The sequence below is a fragment of the Rana temporaria genome, chromosome 5 (assembly GCF_905171775.1).
Source record: "Rana temporaria chromosome 5, aRanTem1.1, whole genome shotgun sequence".
NCBI classification, from domain to species: Eukaryota; Metazoa; Chordata; class Amphibia; order Anura; family Ranidae; genus Rana; species Rana temporaria.
This window is the reverse complement of record NC_053493.1, coordinates 379467718-379487548: the sequence shown is the minus strand read 5'-3', so window position 1 is coordinate 379487548 and position 19831 is coordinate 379467718. Positions and strand designations below refer to the sequence as shown.

Genomic DNA, 19831 nt, shown 5'->3' with positions numbered 1-19831 from the left:
ATGAAACTGGTGGACATCTTAGGCCTCGTACACACGACCAAGTTTCTCGGCAAAAACCAGCAAGAAACTGGCTGGGATTTTTTTTTTTGCCGAGGAAACCGGTCGTGTGTATATTTTTCGACGAGGAAACTGTCGAGGATCCTGTCGAGCCAAAAAGAGATCATGTCTTCTTTTTCCTCGACGGGAATGGAGAAACTTGCCTTGTCGAGTTCCTCGACAGCCTAACAAGGAACTCGACGAGAAAAACAATGTGTTTCGCCCGTCGAGTTCCTCGGTCGTGTGTACGAGGCTTCACTCGAAAACCATTTGAACTAATATAGAGTTGCCCTCACCTGCTCTTTGTGGCTATAACAACCTCCACTCTTTAGGAAAGTCTTTGTTTACAGGGTTTTGTAATGTGTAGCTGTGGATTTTGTTTAATTTATTTTTTGCAATTGGGATTCCAATTCATCCCAATGGTGTCCAGTAGGTTTGTGGGCTGTGCAAGACACTTAAGTTACTCTACACCAGAAAAGAAAAAGCAGAAAAGCGACCTTCCCTAAACTATCATTATAAGGTTGGATGCAATTGTCTAAAATGCCTAGCATTACAGTGAAAGAAAAGCCTAGGTCTAAATATTTTTAAAATAGTTTCTCCCACCTCCTCCTACCTATCCTGCCTAACCTGTATGGAAAATGGATCTATGTAAGAACACAGATATTTTTTTTATACAGGTTAGGCAGGAGGAGGCAACATTTGTATAAATAGATAGTGTTAGGCTTTTTTTTACACTTTAACCGTATCCGTTACTGCACATGTGTCAAACACAAGGCCCGCAGACTGAATCCGACCCGCCAGGCCATTTCACGTGGCTTTTTCACTGAGGACTTTTTTACAGCCAGAGAGATGAGGGCAACGGAGGGAGGTGGGTGTAGAGGTGGGAGATGGGGGAGAGTGGTGCAGAGGTCAGAGCTGAGGAGGGGTGGAAGTGAGATGTGGGCAGCCTGGAAAGAGAGCTGAACCCTGTGCACTGTATGCAGCACACTCCTCAGCCCTGCACTCAGCAACACACCTCTGAATTCTGCACTCTGTGTGTAGCTCACCCCTGAACCCTGCACTCAGTATGTAGCACACCCTGAACTCTATGTTAGTGCAATGTGGCCATACCCAATGTTTGGTGGTCTGGTGTTTTTAAATTCCTGTACTTATTCTCTGAGAAAAAAAGCCCTGGATAATTTGATATAGCCCTACAGATACAACGGCCCATTGAGGGAAACCATAATGCTGATGCAGCCCCATGATTAAATTGAGTTTGACACTCCTGCTCTACTGGAAACACCTAAACTAGTAATCTAGAGAGGTGTCCACATACTTTTTGGTTGCATAGTATAGACTCAATATTTGGGGGGGGTGTGAATCTAATGTGGGTATACGCTATATATACCCACAAATTATTCCCTTTTTTGCATCTGTAGACCCTTACTGAATAAAATAATCCACTGGCATTAACCTACTAGAATAATACATTTTTGATAGACTTTAAAACATTTGCAAGAGATTTATTCAGAACTTTTTATTTTTTAATAAAGATTTGTCCGCTTCCAAAGATGAAGAAGAAGAAACATTATTATGTTAAGAGGGTATAAGCCAAAAAGCATAGCAACTGAGCTTTACTTTCATAGTCCTTTAAAAAAAAAAAGGTTATGGAGACATAAGAGGGCATTCAAAGCATGTCAGAAGCTTAGGAATGTAAATTTAAAAATGTATGAGTTTCCTTAAAGTGTATTTTTACCTTTGCAGCCAAATTGGGATAACTTTATAGTTGTTACATGTTCTCCTTCACACAACATAACTTAAAAAAAAATATTTAAAAACTGCAGCTCAAGGCCCAGATTCTCATAGAATGGAGTAAATTTGGGCGGGCGTAACGTATCTCATTTACGTTACGCCGCCGCAAGTTTTTCATGCAAGTGCTTTATTCACAAAGCACTTGCGTGTAAAGTTGCGGCGGCGTAGCATAAATCACCCGGCGTAAGCCCGCCTAATTCAAATTAGGTGGGTAGGGGGCGTGTTTCATTTAAATGAAGCATGTCCCCACGCCGAACGAACTGCGCATGCGCAGTCCCTAAAATATCCCGGCGTGCATTGCTCTAAATGACGTCGCAAGGACGTCATTGGTTTCGGCGTCCAGCCCCATTCACGGACGACTTACGCAAATGACGTAAATTTATAAATTTCGACGCGGGAACGACGGCCATACTTAACATTGGTTGCGCCTCATTAGACCCAGGGGCAACTTTAAGCCGGGAAAAGCCTAACGTAAACGTCGTAACTTTACTGCGTGGGCCGCGCGTACGTTCGGGAATTCGCGTATCTAGCTAATTTGCATACTCGACGGGGAAAACGACAGATGCGCCACCTAGCGGGCAAAAAAAATTGCAGTTAAGATCCGACGGCGTAAGAGCCTTACGCCTGTCGGATCTAATGGATATCTATGCGTAACTGATTCTAAGAATCAGTCGCATAGATACGACGGCCCAGATTAGGACTTACAACGGCGTACATGGCGTTGCGCATCGTAAGCCCTTTGAGAATCTGGGCCTAAGTTTTTAGATGCACTGTTGTGGACATTCCAGCGTTGTAAATCCTACTAGTTCTCTCTTGTTTATGAAGGGTCTGGGCAGCTTTGTTTATCATAATTAACTCTTAATTATTAGTTGTATACTTGATTTGAACACTCTCTGTTCTATACTGGGTGTCATAAAAGCTTCACCACATGTACTAAGCTCTGGGGAAAATTCCCTTGCAAAGTGAAACTTACCTTGCAAAGTAAAGAGTTAATTTGCCTTTATAAAAGAACCCCAATTCGATAGAGACCAATAAGTCAAAGTAAAATTGTCAGTCAGAACTCGATTGGGCAGAAAAAAGTAATATCTTGTCTGAAAGGAAATGACCTCTGCAGTGCTGTCTCTTTAGCTAGCCCTTAGTGCTTTGAAACTCTTTTATTATGTATTATTATTATTACTATATATTTTTTTTAGCAAAAAATAAATACATGTAGTAAAAACAGAACACTTAAAAATGTATAGACTTAAAGGCCCAGATTCTCGTAGGGCGGCGTAAATGTAAGTGGGCGTAGCGTATCGTAGTTATGCTACGCCGCCGCAACTTAGAGAGGCAAGTGCTGTATTCACAAAGCACTTGCGTCCAAAGTTACGTCGGCGTAGCATAAATGTGCCGGCGTAAGCGCGCCTAAATCAAATGAGGAACAGGGGGGCGTGTTTTATGTAAACTAATCATGACCCCACGTAAATTACGCTTTTTTCGAACAGGGCATGCACGCGCATGCTCAGTATCACGTCGAATTTTCAAATTAAATTACGCCCGCTCAATGCCTAGTCGACGTGAACGTAACTTACGTCCAGCCCCATTCACGGACGACTTACGCAAACAACGTAAAATACGACATACGTTTCCGACGTCCATACCTAACATGACTTACCCCTGCTTTATGAGGGGTAACTTTACGCAGACGTATGTCTTATGTAAACTACGTATCTTGATACGCCGGGCGCACGTACGTTCGTGAATCGGCGTATCTAGCTAATTAGCATATTCAACGCGGAAATATACGGAAGCGCCACCTAGCGGCCAGCGTAAATATGCACCCTAAGATATGACAGCGTAGGAGACTTACGCCGCTCGTATCTAGGCAACTGTGAGGCGTATCTGATTCTATGAATCAGGCGCCGAGTTGCGACGGGCCGCACTCAGAGTTACGCCGGAGTATCTGGAGATACGCCGGCACAACTCCTTAGAGAATCCGGGCCTAAGAGTTCAAATTGAACCAAAATTTAGAAAAAATTATTATTTGCCCAATTGTCTGAATTTTGGATACCCTTTTTTAGAAGATGTAATAATTCATATATCCTTGACCTATAGTAGAAAATAAAGAAAATGCCATATGTGCTTAGAAAACAAAATACCTGTTGAACAACACAACAAGCAGCTCCTGTGTCCTGTTCCCCCCACCACAAACTAACAACCAGAAACACCTTCAGGCACGGAAGGCTGACTTGACTGGAAATCTTCTTAAAAGTGAGCCCAATTATGCAGAATTAGGGATAAAATGCATTGTTGCATTTGTTGGAATTATAACAAAGATCTTTTTTAAGAAGCAGCATGTAAAAAAATCTGTAATTCTGTCCCCGGGTATTCAAAAAGATGTTATGGAGTGTTAAATCAGTTTCAACAGACTTCTAGTACTTTTCAACTGCTGCTAAGTAAGCACAAAGTGAGTAGTCCCGCTGTGTCAGCCAGCTACAACTGTCAAAGTGACAATCACTCACCAGCGCCCAGCCTGGTTGCCAACCGTTTTGTGCTGTCAGGTAGCACTTAGTGATTTTTTAAGTGGGTTTTTCAAGCAAAATTGGTAGTCTGGAAGGACTTTGCAAATCCATGCAGAATATGGCAATGTGCAAACCAGAGACTAATGCTTTGACATGTAAAGATTTTCTTGAATACTTTTGCATGAATTTGAAATAAAATGAAGCCTTTGTGACCATTCAATACACATTTCTGAATCTGAACAGCATGATTTTGAAATCATTTGTAGGTCCTAATTAGGGTTCTTAAAACCACAGTGGGTGTGAGCTTTACTAGAAAAAAGACTGGACACACTTATGAATATTACAGGGTCACGCCACCCAAAAGTTATGTATGTGAGATAGCTGCTGATTTCTTGAATAGTCCAATAAAGAGATCTTGCTGTCTTAAAGTGACACTAAATACTAGTTTAACCACTTCTGCCCCAGGGGATTTGGCTGCCAAACGACCGGGCAATTTTTTGCAATACAACACTGCGTCGATTTAACTGACAATTGCGCTGTCGTGCAACGTTGCACCCAAACAAGTTTGTCGTCCTTTTATTTCCAAAAATAGAGCTTTCTTTTGGTGGTATTTGATCACATTTGCGTTTTTTATTTTTTGAGCTATAAACAAAAAAGAGCGACAAATTTAAAACATATATATATTTTTTACTTTTTTCTATAATAAATATCCCCAAAAAATATATATAAAAATGAATTTGTTCCTTAGTTATGCCGATACATATTCTTCTACATATTTTTGGTAAAAAAAATTGCAATAAGCGTATATTGATTGGTTTGTGCAAACGTTATAGGATCTACAAAATAGTGGATAGTTTTATGGCATTTTTATTATTATAGTAATGGCGGCGATCTGCGATTTTTATCATGATGGAGATATTGCTGCGGACACATCTGACATTTTTGACACTATCTTGGGACCGGTGACATTTATACAGCGATCAGTGCTATAAAAATGCACTGATTACTGTATAAATGACACTGGCAGGGAATGGGTTAACCACTAGGGGGCAAGGAAGGGGTTAAGTGTGTCCTAGGGAGAGATTCTAACTGTGTGGGGGCTGGGCTACAAGTGTCACGACAGTGATCACTGCTCCCGATAACAGGGAGCAGTAGATCACTGTCCTTTCACTAGGCAGAACAGGGAAATGCCTTGTTTACAGAGGCATCTCCCCGCTCTGCCTCTCCGCGAGACGATCGTGGGACACCGGCGGACATCGAGTCCGCGGGTCCCGCAAGCACGGTCATGGAGCATCCAGTGGCGTGCATGCTCGCTAGGCGGCAGATTCAAAGCAACGTAGAGGTATGTTTCTTTGCCTGCCCGTGCCATTCTGTCGACACATATCTACGTTAGGCAGTCGGCAAGTGGTTAAGAAAAAATCTATTCTACGCCGACAACAACGGAAGCGCCCCTAGCAGCCAAAGTTATATTGCACACAATTCTACGCCGCCGCAATCAAGTTACGTCAGTGGAGGAAGCCTATTTTTTCAGTGTAACTGCCTTTGAGAATCGGCGTAACGCTACGCGTGCGCGGATTTCAAATTACGGCGGCGTATCTGGAGATACGCCGCCGCAAAAGGTATGTGAATCTACCCCAATATCATGAAAAATAGATTACAGGGCTACTAAGTAGTGATTTGTATGGATTATTTTTACAGAGTAGGGATATTGTTTAGTGCCGCTTTAAATCCTACATGTGATCCTATCAGCCTAGAATTTTCTATTGTTTCCACCCACTTCTGTTACATTTACCAATTTTTTTTTATAAATAAAAAATCCAGCATGGAAAGAGGGAACCTCTCCTAATGGTCAAAACAACTGTGCAGATCCAGGAGCTCAAATGTTAATATCTAATAAATACTGTGCCTAGGGTTGCCAACTTTAAAACAGAATACATATTAATTACACAGGTTCTGAGGCTAATTTAATGCAAATAAGGCACCAAGTGAGTTTAATTACCTCCTTAATCAGCCACAGAACCTGTGTAATTAATATGTGTTCTGTTTTAAAGGGATGAGTTGGCAACCCTAACTGTGCCCAATCAATAGAGGGAACTTCAAAACTACTCAGGAGTAGAACACTTTTACATTAAGAATGTAAAAGGAGGGAACAGCTATTTGGGCCCGCCTTCATGGGCTTGCTGTAGCCCCGCCCCCCTCTTTTTCCTGCTAAATACATTTTTATAGGTGAGTTATTATGGAGACAGTTTTAGGTTACTGTCTCTTTAAAAATTGTGAGGTGAGCTTTTATCCAATTAAAAGCAGCGGAAAGTTCTGGAAAACTCAGGAACCTATAAATATCCCTGTCTGACAGGAATCTTTGCAGTTAGTTAAGCCTTCAACTAAGAGCTACCCTTCCACCCCTCCCTTGTCTTTGGCACTTATGAGTGTTATAGTCACCCTGGATGTCTAGTGGGGACTTTATTGTTATTTTAATATTTTTGGCTCGAGTTGTAATAACTGAGCTTCTGGATAGATTTAATTTTACTGGAATTTTATGATTGAATAAAATATTTTAGATTTATTTATTTATTTATTTATGCAAACCAATAAAGTGCCACGGCCATTATTTATGCCAATAGTTTTGTGTGTTTTTTTATTATATAAGTTTATTCTGGGAATTCTTTAGATTTATTCTTATCAATTTTTTTGAGTCTAGGGGCGTGGGCTTTGTACGCCTTCGGATCGTAGGTGTAATACTTTGGCGCCCGCTGGGTGGAGTTTGCGTCGTTTTCCGCGTCGGGTATGCTAATTAGCTGTTTACGGCGATCCACGAAGGTACGCGCGTTGCGCTAGTCGGCTTTTCCCGGCGTATAGTTACAGCTGCTATTTCTTGGCTTATATTTAGACTTGCCATGTTAAAGTATGGCCGTCGTTCCCGCGTCAATTTTTTATTTTTTTTGCGTAAGTCGTCCGTGAATAGGAAAGGGCGTAACGCACGTCGCTGTTCAAAAAATTACGTTGGTGCAACGTCATTTCGCGCAAAGCACAGCGGGAAATTTCAAAACGGAGAATGCGCAGTACGTTCGGCGCGGGAACGCGCCTAATTTAAATGATACACGCCCCCATTTGAATTAGGCAGGCTTGTGCCGGACGGATTTACGCTACGCCGCTGCAAGTTTACAGGCAAGTGCTTTGTGAATCAAGCACTTGCCCGTAAAACTTGCGGCGGTGTAACGTAAATGCAATACGTTACGCCGCCGGAATTCTACCTGAATCTGGCCCAGTAGTTTTACCAGAACGAGCGCTCCCGTCTCATAACTTGCTTCTGAGCATGCGTGGATTTTTCACGTCGTTAAAGCCCACACACGACCATTTTTTAGAACCCGAAAAACGACAACGTTAAAAACGTCGAGAAAAAATAGAGCATGTTCGAAAAAATTTTTTTTTCCATTTTATAGAACCCGTAAAATGCTCTGAAGCCCACACACAATCGTTTTTAATGACGTTTAAAAAAAAACTTAATTTTTTAGAACTTGAAAAACGGTTGTGTGTACGCGGCATAATAGTTGACCTCCATCTTCTAAATCGTTATCCAAAAATGTTCAAAGTTTGGCTGTTAGTGTAAATAAAAAATGTATCACGGACAGTACGCAATTGTTCTTTTCTCAATAAAGTCTGCCAAAAGTGTTTAGAAATTGTCAAGTTATTTAGGATGTATGTGTAACCATTTTTATGGATAGAATGAGAGATGGTTTAAAGTTCTGTCAGGTGTTTACTGCTATCCATGGTACCATTAAAAACAAATTCAATTTACTTCCTGTCATACTGACAACATTTTACCAAACAGGAAATGGGGGAAACTCTCCGACAGCAACACAAATACAAATTTTGACTTCAAAATAGTAAAGTAAGTGAGGGAAAATCTCTCTTATGGAGCCCCAGATTACAGCAAACACCTGACAAGGGTTCTAATTCTTCAAACTATCCAAAACTAGAAAAAAAAATTGTTGGGTACACTTTAACTCTGCAGCATCTACCAAAACATTGAAGTATCAGTTTTTAGTGGACAGATCCTTTAACATACACTATATTACCAAAAGTATTGGGACACCTGCCTTTACACACACATTAACTTTAATGGCATCCCAGTCTTACTCCATAGGATTCAATATTGAGTTGGCCCACCCTTTGCAGCTATAACAGCTTCAACTCTTCTGGGAAGGCTGTCCACAAGGTTTAGAAGTGTGTCTATGGAAATGTTTGATCATTCTTCCAGAAGCATTTGTGAGGTTAGGCACTGATGTGGACAAGATGTGGACAAGATGTGGCTCGCAGTCTTTGCAGTAATTCATCCCAAAGGTGATTTATCGAATTGAGGTCAGGACTCTGTGCTGGACAGTCAAGTTCCTCCACACCAAACTAGCTCATCAATGTCCTTATGGACCCTGTTTTGTGTTGTTGGGACAGGAAGAGGGCACTCCAAACTGTCCCCACAAAGTTGGGAGCATGAAATTGTCCAAAATGTTTGATATGCTGATGCCTTAAAGGGGTTGTAAAGGTTTGTTTTTTATCTTCCAAATAGGTTCCTTAAAGCTAGTGCATTGTTGGTTCACTTACCTTTTCCTTCGATTTCCCTTCTACATGTTATTTTTCTTTGTCTGAATTTCTTACTTCCTGTTCCTCCTCAGTAAGCTGTTCAGTAAGCTGTTCTGGCTGACTAAACACCGCTCGGATGATGGTGTGAAGTTTACTGAGGAGAAACAGGAAGTGAGAAATTCAGACAAAGAAAATAAACATTTAGAAGGAAAATCGAAGGAAAAGGTAAGTGAACCAACAATGCACTAGCTTAAAGGAACCTATTTAGAAAATAAAAAACAAACATTTACAACCCCTTTAAGAGTTTCCTTCACTGGAACTAAGGGGCCAAGCCCAACCCCTGCAAAAAAAAAAAAAAACACACTATAATCCCCCCTCCACCAAATGATTTGGACCAGTGCCTAAAGAAAGGTCCATAAAGACTTGGATGAGAGAGTTTGGGGTGGAAAAACTTGACCTCAACCCGATTGAACACCTTTGGGATGAATTACAGCGGAAACCGCGAGCCAATCCATCCCGTCCAACATCAGTGCCTGACCTCACAAGCGTGCTTCTGAAAGAGTGATCAAACATGCCCATAGACACACTCCTAAACCTTGTGAACAGCTTTCACAGAAGAGTTGAAGCTGTTATAGCGGCAAAGGGTGGGCCAACTCAATATTGAACCCTTCGTACAAAAACTGGGATGCCATTAAAGTTCCTGTGTTTGTGTAAAGGCAGACGTCCCAATACTTTTGATAATTCTGTAGTTTCAGTATATTATCTGTCTAGATAAAAACATCTTCATGCCCACATTTATAAAGTTGGACACAGCAGGAAGTAGCCACATAGGTAACATTTACATTCTGTGTTTTGTTGGATGTAGATACTCAGGGCCAGATCCACGAAGCAGTTGCGCTGGCGTATCTATTGATACGCCGCATAACTGCTAGGTTGCTCCGGCGTATATTTGTTTTGTATCCACAAAACAAGATACGCCTGAAGCTGGGCTAGATCCGACTGGCGTACGTCTTAGTACGCCGTCGGATCTAAGGTGCATATTTACGCTGGCCGCTAGGTGGCACTTCCGTCGATTTCCACGTCGAGTATGCAAATTTGCTAGATACGCCAATCCACAAACGTACGTCCGCCCGGCGCATTTTTTTACGTAGTTTACGTAAGGCTGTTTTCGGCGTAACGTCACCCCTGCTCTATGAGGCGTACGCAATGTTAAGTATGGACGTCGGGCCAGTGTCAAATTTTACGTTGTGTACGTCGTTTGCGTAAAACTTTCGTGAATAGAATTACGTTCACGTCGAAAGCATTGGCTTGTTGCGGGTTAATTTGGAGCATGCGCACTGGAATACCCCCACGGACGGTGCGTGCGCCGTTAAAAAAAAACGTAATTTACGCGGGGTCAAGACGTATTAACATAAAACACGCCGTAACTTACGGCGCAAATTCTTTGTGCATACAGAAAATACGCTGTAAGTTACGGCGCCGTAGTGTATCTGAGATACGCTACGCCGGACGTAAAAATGCGCCGTGCTACGTGGCTCTGGCCCTCAGTATGCAGCGTATTAATGTATTGCAATGTGTTGTAATCTGTCGTAAAAAAAAGTCGGAAACTGTCTCTGACTGCAGAAAATTGAAATGCATTTATTTGCTGTGGATAACTACACTCTGCACAGCATCCTTGTACTGCCTTGTTGAGTAAAGCTGTTAATGTACTTTTGTATGCAGGTGATAGATCCTGTGTAGTCATTCTGTTAATAGTGCTCACTGCTACATAAAATGTATTCTGTTTTCAGCTGTTACGTGCCTGAATCCCCCTCAAGTTTCCAACGGGAGGCTGGAAGGAACGAACTTTGATTGGGCATTTAGCATCAGTTACGCCTGCTTTCCGGGTTATGAATTGTCCTTCCCTGCAGTGCTAACCTGTGTTGGCAACGGAACGTGGAGTGGAGAGGTTCCGCAGTGCTTACGTGAGTTGTTTCCCGAACTGTTCTTATTTTCTTTTTTCCTAAGTGGGATTCAAAAACTTCAATCTAAACTCATATATGCAGTTTTAATCATTTGTTTGAGAAAGAATGTATATTGAATATATTATTAGATGACTTCCCAGAAACATTTTCATGGCACATTTTATCGCCCGCAGCTAAATTTATAAATTTAGTCAAAGACATCAAAACATTTCAAAGAAAGCAAGTTCCCATTCACCAGAACACATGTTGTTGTGACATGCAATGACCATCTCCCTTCACCACTGCTCACATTATAGGAGAGATACAACAGCACACTGTCATAACAAATCATGTATTGATCATCTAATAAAGCCCAATTGAAGTCTCTGTTAATTATTACACTATTATAATCAGGCTGCATTTACAGTATAAAATATATCCTTCTTTCTATGCATTTTTACATACTTTTTACTCTACCGTAACAAGGGCTCAAATACCCAATTCTAGCAGCTTGATGGAGAGTCAGGCCTTTGCTCACAGACACAATGCAGTGGCCTGGATCTTCAATGGTCCCACCCTTCCCTCTGCACACTGCTCTAATCAACTGCACTGCTCAGGGAGTGCAAGCATTGCTGATTGAAGCAGTGTGCAGGACATGCCGGCGAGACCCGGGATGCTGCATTCTGTGTACGAGCAGAGGTCCGACTCTCCTTCATGCTGCTGAATGTAACAGAACGTCCCACACTCCGCTTGAGTACTTACATCATATAATGCTTCCTATCAGTCTGGATATGGATATCAGATAAACCAGCACACAACGAGACAAGACTTGTTTGTCTGCTGAACATGGAGTGTTTAATAGAACCAAGAATACAACCTTATATACAGTTTAAAGAGGAGGTAACCAGAACATAAATTAACATGAGCTAATTAACTAATCATTTACTCAGACTAGGCCAGTGTTTCTCAACTCCAGTTCTCAAGGCGCCCCAACAGGTCATGTTTCCAGGATTTCCCTCCGACGAAACAGCTGTGGTAACTACTAAAGCTGTGAAACTGATCAAATCACCTGTGCAAAATAATGGAAAGCCTGAAAACATGACCTGTTGGGGTGGTTTGAGGACTGGAGTTGAGAAACACTGGACTAGGCGACTCATAGATATGACCTTCCAGGGTAGACGTCATGTCTCCTTGCTCACCTGCTATACAATACACATTATCATAAGTGTAAACACAGGACATCTTCACACAATAGCAGGGTCAATTAGCACAGATAATAGACAGATGGCTGGAGGGGATGGCATTAGCATCTAACAGTATGTGTCCCAACATTATGAATCACTCTTACAATTAACCCGTTGAGTTCAGAATCAACAACCAGTAAATAGTTCTTTACAGATATCCTGGAATATATTGTGGATAATAATTACATAATAATCCCATCTCAGGTAGTCCAAGATATAATTTCTCAGTCATCCTATGCCCCTAGTGGACAAAGGATGATTTTAGACATAAGAGGGTCCTGGGATGTCCCGGGTGAGTCTGTCACACTGCTGGCACAGATAAAAGTGGTAATAAACTGCTGTTTTTGTTTTTTAACCTGCAAGGAAATCACATACTAGCGCATTATGTGAAACTTACCTTAGAAGGAAGCCCTCCAACAGGCGTTTTCTTCCTTTCGGGTTTGCGGACTTTGGCTGTGTGAGTGGCCGGAGACGCGATGACATCACTCCTGCACATGTGCGCAGGAGCCGCCGTTTATGGCATGGGACTCTGAAGGAATGGCACGTGTATGGTAGGACTGTATGAATTTCAGGGGAAAAGGATAAGCTCCCTCATACTATATGTATTACATCTATGTATTTAGCTGTTTGCCTGGAGTTTGGCTTTAAATGAAAATGTATTGAACACTTATAGCAGATGCTGGTTGAAGTGAGTTTCAACCTTTCTAGAAAATCAGTCTTTGTAGATTATGTTTGAGAACTGTTATCCATAGAATGTTTAAGAGCATGACGTGATTCCAATCTACTGCAAACCGAGACCACCCAGGTGTGTTACAATAGCAAACTAATATTCGCTATTGAAACACTGATCCTTCTCCTGGCCAATCAGGAAGTCCATCACTGGATTGGCTGAAAGGACAGGTGAACGATTGGACGCATAGTAGGAGGAGGGAGAAAATGTATGGCAGAACCCGCCATGATGCAGTGGAGGAGAAGACCCGATGGAAGCCGCTAGCCACCACCCATCGCCCGTTACCTAGATGGAGTAAGTGTGAGGCTGGATGACCGTCTGACACCTCCCACAGGGGGAGTTGGGTAGTGGGAAGAAGGGGGGGTTGTGTGTGTTGTGCCACCGGCCGGCCAATACCGTGTCACATGTATGATCCTGTCACTGGTGGCATATCACTATAGAGGGCAGAAAAATACTCATTGCTGCTTTTCTGGCAACGGAGACTCTGCAAGGAAGGGGTTTATTTATTAAAGGGAAATAGACTGTGTACTTTGCAAAGTGCAGTTGCACTCTGCAAGATCAGTTGCTCCAAAGCTTAGTAAATGAGCAGAAGCTCTGCTGACTTTTATTATCCAACCAAAAGTGCTGTTTTTTTTTTTCCTTGCATGTGATTGGGTATTCTTTGGAAAGTGAAGCTTTACCTCACTTATTAACCACTTAACCCCTGACCATATTGCTGGTCAAAGACCAGAGCACTTTTTGCGATTCGGCACTGCGTCGCTTTAACTGACAATTGCGCGGTCGTGCAACGTGGCTCCCAAACCAAATTGGCGACCTTTTTTCCCCACAAATAGAGCTTTCTTTTTTGGTATTTGATCACCTCTGCGGTTTTTAGTTTTTGCGCTATAAACAAAAATAGAGCGACAATTTTGAAAAAAAAAAACAATATTTTTTACTTTTTGCTAAATTAAATATCCCCCAAAAATATATAAAAAACATATTTTTTCCTCAGTTTAGGCCGAGACGTATTCTTCTACATATTTTTCGTAAAAAAAAAATCGCAATAAGCGTTTATTGATTGGTTTGCGCAAAAGTTATAGCGTTTACAAAATAGGGGGTATTTTTATGGCATTTTTATTAATATTTCTTTTACTAGTAATGGCGGCGATCAGCGATTTTTTTTCGGTACTGCGACATTATGGCGGACACTTCGGACACTTTTGACACATTTTTGGGACCATTGGCATTTTTATAGTGATCAGTGCTATAACAATGCATTGGATTACTATAAAAATGCCACTGGCAGTGAAGGGGTTAACACTAGGGGGGCGGGGAAGGGGTTAAGTATGTTCCCTGGGTGTGTTCTAACTGTAGGGGGGGTGGCCTCACTAGGGGAAATGACTAATCTTCTGTTCATACGTTGTATGAACAGAAGATCAGCATTTCTCTCCCTGACAGGACCGGAAGCTGTGTGTTTACACACACAGCTCCCGGTCCCCGCTCTGTAAGTTTACACACACAGCTCCAGGTCCCCGCTCTGTAACGAGCGATCGTGTGTGCCCGGCGGTGATCGCGCCCGCCGGGCACACGCACGGGAGTCGGGGGAGAGCGGGGGGCGCCGACGTATAGCTACGTGCTCTCGCGCAGGGGAGCCGTCTTGCCGCCGTAAAACGGTGGCGGCTGGTCGGCAAGCTGTTAAGCTCTGGAGCAACTTGTAGAGTGCAACTGCAGCAAAAAAGTGACGGCATTACAAAGGTGCACAGTTCTCTGCTTTCTCCTGCAATCCTGTCTCTGATGAGTTTGATGAGTTGTCATCAGTGAAAGGATCACAAGTGTGACATAGGCTGAACACTCAGGCCCGGATTCTCGTACGAGTTACGCCGGTGTATCTCCAGATACGCCGTCGTCACTCTGAGTCCGAGCCGTCGTATCTATGCGCCTGATTCTTAGAATCAGTTACGCATAGATTTGTATTAGATCCGACCGGCGTAAGTCTCTTACGTTGTCGTATCTTAACTGCATATTTACACTGACCGCTAGGGGCGTGTACGCTGATTTACTCCTAGAAATATGTAAATCAGCTAGATACGCCAATTCACGAATGTACGCCCGGCCGACGCAGTACAGATACGCCGTTTACATTAGGCTTTTCCCGGCATAAAGTTACCCCTGCTATATGAGGCGTACGTGAGGCGTACCAATGTTAGGTATGGACGTCGTTCCCGCGTCAAATTTTGAAAATTTTACGTTGTTTGCGTAAGTCGTTCGTGAATAGGGCTAGGTGTCATTTACGTTCACGTCGAAAGCATTGGCTTCTTGCGGGTTAATTTGGAGCATGCGCACTGGGATACTTTCACGGACGGCGCATGCGCCGTTCGTAAAAAACGCTATTTACGTGGGGTCACATTAAATTTACATAACACATGTCCACATCTACCACATTTGAATTAGGCGGGCTTACGCCGGCCTATTTACGCTACGCCACCGCAACTTTGGTTTAAGAATATGGCACTTGCCTGTCGAAATTGCGGAGGCGTAACGTAAATAGGATATGTTACGCCCGCACAAAGATACGCGCTTCTACGTGAATCCGGGCCTCAGAAACTAATATCAGACCCCCCCAAAAAAACATACAGTATGGGTCGCATGATTTCCCAAATGTCATCAATGCTACATAACCAAACGAGAAGCATAGCTTTGTGTTCTATAAGCCAAATATGGCTGCCAAAATTGACATATATGTTTAAAACTACACAGACACATACCATGAGGGCTGCCCTCAATAACTTTTTCCTGTGCTGACATTTGACAGCTGTCAGGGGCTGCTGACCTCCATTCTCCACTACATGAAAAGAGGTTACTGGGGGCACTCAGAATGTCAGCTGGATGCATTATTGGTCTGATATGTAGAGCTGGGCTGATATGTGATGTGCCCCACAGTGTCCTCCGTTCATCACAGAGGTGCCACTGACAGCTGTCAAAGGAGAGGGAGCACAGCTATAAAATTCTCAGTACTGTAAGGGCACTCCGATGTACAATGATAGGATTGTTCACAGGATGCTGCATATTTAAGCTTTTCTTGTATAGACACATCATAAATATGTGTAATTTGAGAAATAAAACGTGTGTTTATTATCAATATATAGTGTGTGTGTATGTGTATATATATATATATATATATATATATATATATATATATATATATATATACAGTATCTCACAAAAGTAAGTCCCCCCCACACATTTTTGTAAATATTTTATTATATCTTTCATGTGAAAAGAAATGACACTTTGCCACAATGTAAAGTAGTAAATGTACAGCTTGTATAACAGTGTAAATTTGCTGTCCCCTCAAAATAACTCAACACACAGCCATTAACGTCTAAACCGCTGGCAACAAAAGTGAGTACACCCCTAAGTGAAAATGTCCAAATTGGGCCAAAAGTGTCAATATTTTGAGTGGACACCATTATTTTCCAGCACTGCCTTAACCCTCTTGGGCATGGAGTTCACCAGAGCTTCACAGGTCGTCACTGGAGTCCTATTTCACCCCTTCATGATGACATCACAGAGCTGGTGGATGTTAGAGACCTTGCGCTCCTCCACCTTCCATTTGAGGATGCCCCACAGATGCTCAATAGGGTTTAGGTCTGGAGACATGCTTGGACAGTCCAACACCTTTACCCTCAAGGCAGTGATCATCTTGGAGGTGTGTTTGGGGTGGTTATCATGTTGGAATACTGCCCTGTGGCCCAGTCTCCAAAGGGAGGGGATCATGCTCTGTTTCAGTATGTCACAGTACATGTTGACATTCATGGTTCTCTCAATGAACCATAGCTCCCCAGTGCCGGCAACACAAAATATTTACAAAAATGTGAAGGGTGTACTCACCTATATGAAGTTTTAGAGGGTGGACAGCACCAACCAGAAACACAATACTATGGTTATTAAATTATAGAGAGGATCATTTATTGCATCTATTAACCTCTTGCCGCCCACATAAAACATATGTGCAGTGGTTAAGATGGGGGGGGGGGGCTTTTTAGCTAATGTTTCTGTACTGAAAGCTTTCTGTGCTGAGAGTGCACTCCAAACACAGTGACTAAAGATAAATTGCAATGTGTGGTGCTGCGCTGTTAAAGATAAAAATGAATGAAGTAAATAACAATCATAAAGTTGAATAAACATAATAAACATATAAAACACTGTCCTGGTCAGTACATAAGTACCTACGGTGTATAAATAAGTGGTAACAGTATCTCACAAAATTATGAATGCACAAATAAAAAAGGTAAAAAACAGTCCTAAATCACAGAAAACAAAACAAAAGAAATCACTATGTGCTGAAAGTGAACATTTAAATAGCGTGACTGAATGAATACTAGACATGATATAAAAGTCCTGGAATCTGTCCAATATAGATAGTGTGTACAGTATTTAACCCTTAACAAAAAATATATGATTTGAAAAGTAGGATAAATACCGGCGCTAAATCTGTATAAGATAATGTATACCAAATCCTAAAACATATATAAATGTAAGTAAATATTAAACAGTTATATCACCCAGTGAGAAATGAAAACACAACTAATTTAAATGAATAATCCGACACTGTAGAGCGGGTTAAGTGAGTTACCGAGTGCATATTTCAGGTCCGCCGTGACCGCAGTACTGTGCCATTGTTCAAAGATTTGCTGTGATTTTCACATTTTGATGGCTTTTGAAGTTTGGAATGTGAGTGTATAGGTTGAAGTTTTTTATGTGTTTTAATTAAACTGGTTTTATGTTATTACACTATTGGATGACCTTTATCATTTACATGTGGAGAGATCCCTTATACACATGGCTGGACTGTTGGTTTCACCTTTTCAGTTTGGTGTATAAGCATCTCAGCCACACGAGAGTGGTAGGCATAAGAATCTGGTGAGTGTGTTTTCTGAGGGGAGTGGAGTCACTTGCACTTTGGTGTGGTGGATGCAATAAGAAGAGACTACACTATAAACATTTCACTGGAATTTTGTATGGACTGTTACCGTATATACTCGAGTATAAGCCGACCCGAATATAAGCAGAGGCACCTAATTTTACCACAAAAATATGGGAAAACTTATTGACTCGAGTATAAGCCTAGGGTGTCCATCTGCATGCCTCACTTTGCCTCACTGTGCACATGCCTCACTGTGCCCATGCCTCACTGTGTCCATGCCTCACTGTGCCCATGCCTCACTATGCCCATGACTCACTGTGTCCATGACTAGACTGATGTTTAACATGGGAGTCTATGGAAGGGGTGCCCGGATTTGAAAAATCGATGCTCCCCAGCCATAGGTCCCCCAGACAACAAACTTTGCACACTTGTAGGGGAGAAATGGGGCTACATGTGTGCCAAGTAATCCGGTACTGGGTCCCCAAAGTCACCGGTGAAATTACCGTTTAACATGGGAGTCTATGAAAGGGGTGCCCGGCTTTGAAAAATCGGTGCTCTCCGGCCATAGGCTACATGTGTACAAGTTGGGGTCCAGGGGACCTACGGCTGGCAGGTACCGGGTCCCCAAAGTTCAGGAGATCAGGCGCAAAAAGGTGACTCGAGTATAAGTCAAGGGGGGCATTTTCAGCACACCAAAAATTGCTGAAAAACTCGGCTTATACTGGAGTATATACGGTATTTTTAAATTATTCATTTAAATTAGCTGTGTTTTCACTTCACACTGGGTGATATAACTGTTTAATATTTACTCACATGTATATATGTTTTGGGATTTGGTACACATTATCTTATATAGATTCAGCTCCACTATTTATCCTACTTTTCAAATCATATATTTTTTTGTTAAGGGTTAAATACTGTACACATTTCATATTTTTCTTAAGTGGCAGCTTAAGTCCACATGAGCCCTAATGTAACCCTGTTGTTAATTCTATATATACTGTATATATACTGTATATATATATATATATATATATATATATATATATATATATATATATATATATATATATATATATATATAGTATATATATATATATATATATATATATATATATATATATATATATATTATATACAAACACATACACCCAATTTATAATTGCATGAACGGTCTATTTTTCCTTTTAGTATATATTTTGCTCTAGAAATAATGAACATTGTATCAGTGAGATAGTAGAATTATAAATGAGCCACTAAACACATCCATAAATAAAATAGCCCCAATGAACTATTTAAAAATAACTCTGTATTGTGTACTATTCAGTCTTTGTTAGCTGTGATGTATTTCATGGCCACTGCCTTCACACCCAACAGTCATTAATTTATTGGATTACCCTTATGGCTTCTGTTTGAAAATAACAGTATTATATGGTAACAAAAGCCTTTAGTTCTTTCAAGATAGAAAAAAAAAATGTTAATGTTGAGGTGTAGCATGCTATGCTTTGTTGATAGGCTATGTTTTTTTCAGACACTCCATGAAGGTTTCCATAGAAAACAGCAGTAGTAGAATGCAATGTATTGTCTATTTAGTCGCCTATTATAATATCCTAGGAAATGTGCTTACAGTCATACCAAACTCATAATAGTATTCCTTCTGTCTCTCTTCCACATATATATTTTCATATATATATATATTTAAGGGGTTCAAATTGAAAGCAAATCTCCAGGGAGAAAAAAAAAAAACAGAAACAAATCAGTGCAATAATTTATATATTAAAAACACATATTTTTAATGCAGCTGCTTTGATTTTAGCCTTTTTTAATCCTCTGTACAGATGCACCAGGAAGAGGGACTAGAAGCAAATCATGCTGTGCTGCAGCACATAAGTGCTTGCAAAACAAAACATACTGGCAGGAGTAGAGAGAGCGGAGGGATGATTTTAGCAGTGTGAATAAAAAATAGTGCTGCGCTGTAGGGATAGGAAATAATAATATAAATCTCATAAATACAGTGCTAGTTCTAAAAATGAAATAAGTGCATCTAAACAGTGTAACAGTACACGACTTCAGTGATGCATAGCCACAATTCCAAGGTGAAC

General features: G+C 41.3%; 1 protein-coding gene across 1 annotated transcript in view; it reads left to right on the top strand.

The window, feature by feature from the left end:
* CSMD3 (CUB and Sushi multiple domains 3) overlaps positions 1-19831 on the top strand; it is a 173439-nt gene that overhangs the window by 96608 nt on the left and 57000 nt on the right. Inside the window, exon 15 of the mRNA XM_040354643.1 lies at positions 10697-10870. Coding sequence (XP_040210577.1) covers positions 10697-10870 — 174 coding nt within the window. The remainder of the gene's footprint in view (positions 1-10696; positions 10871-19831) is intronic.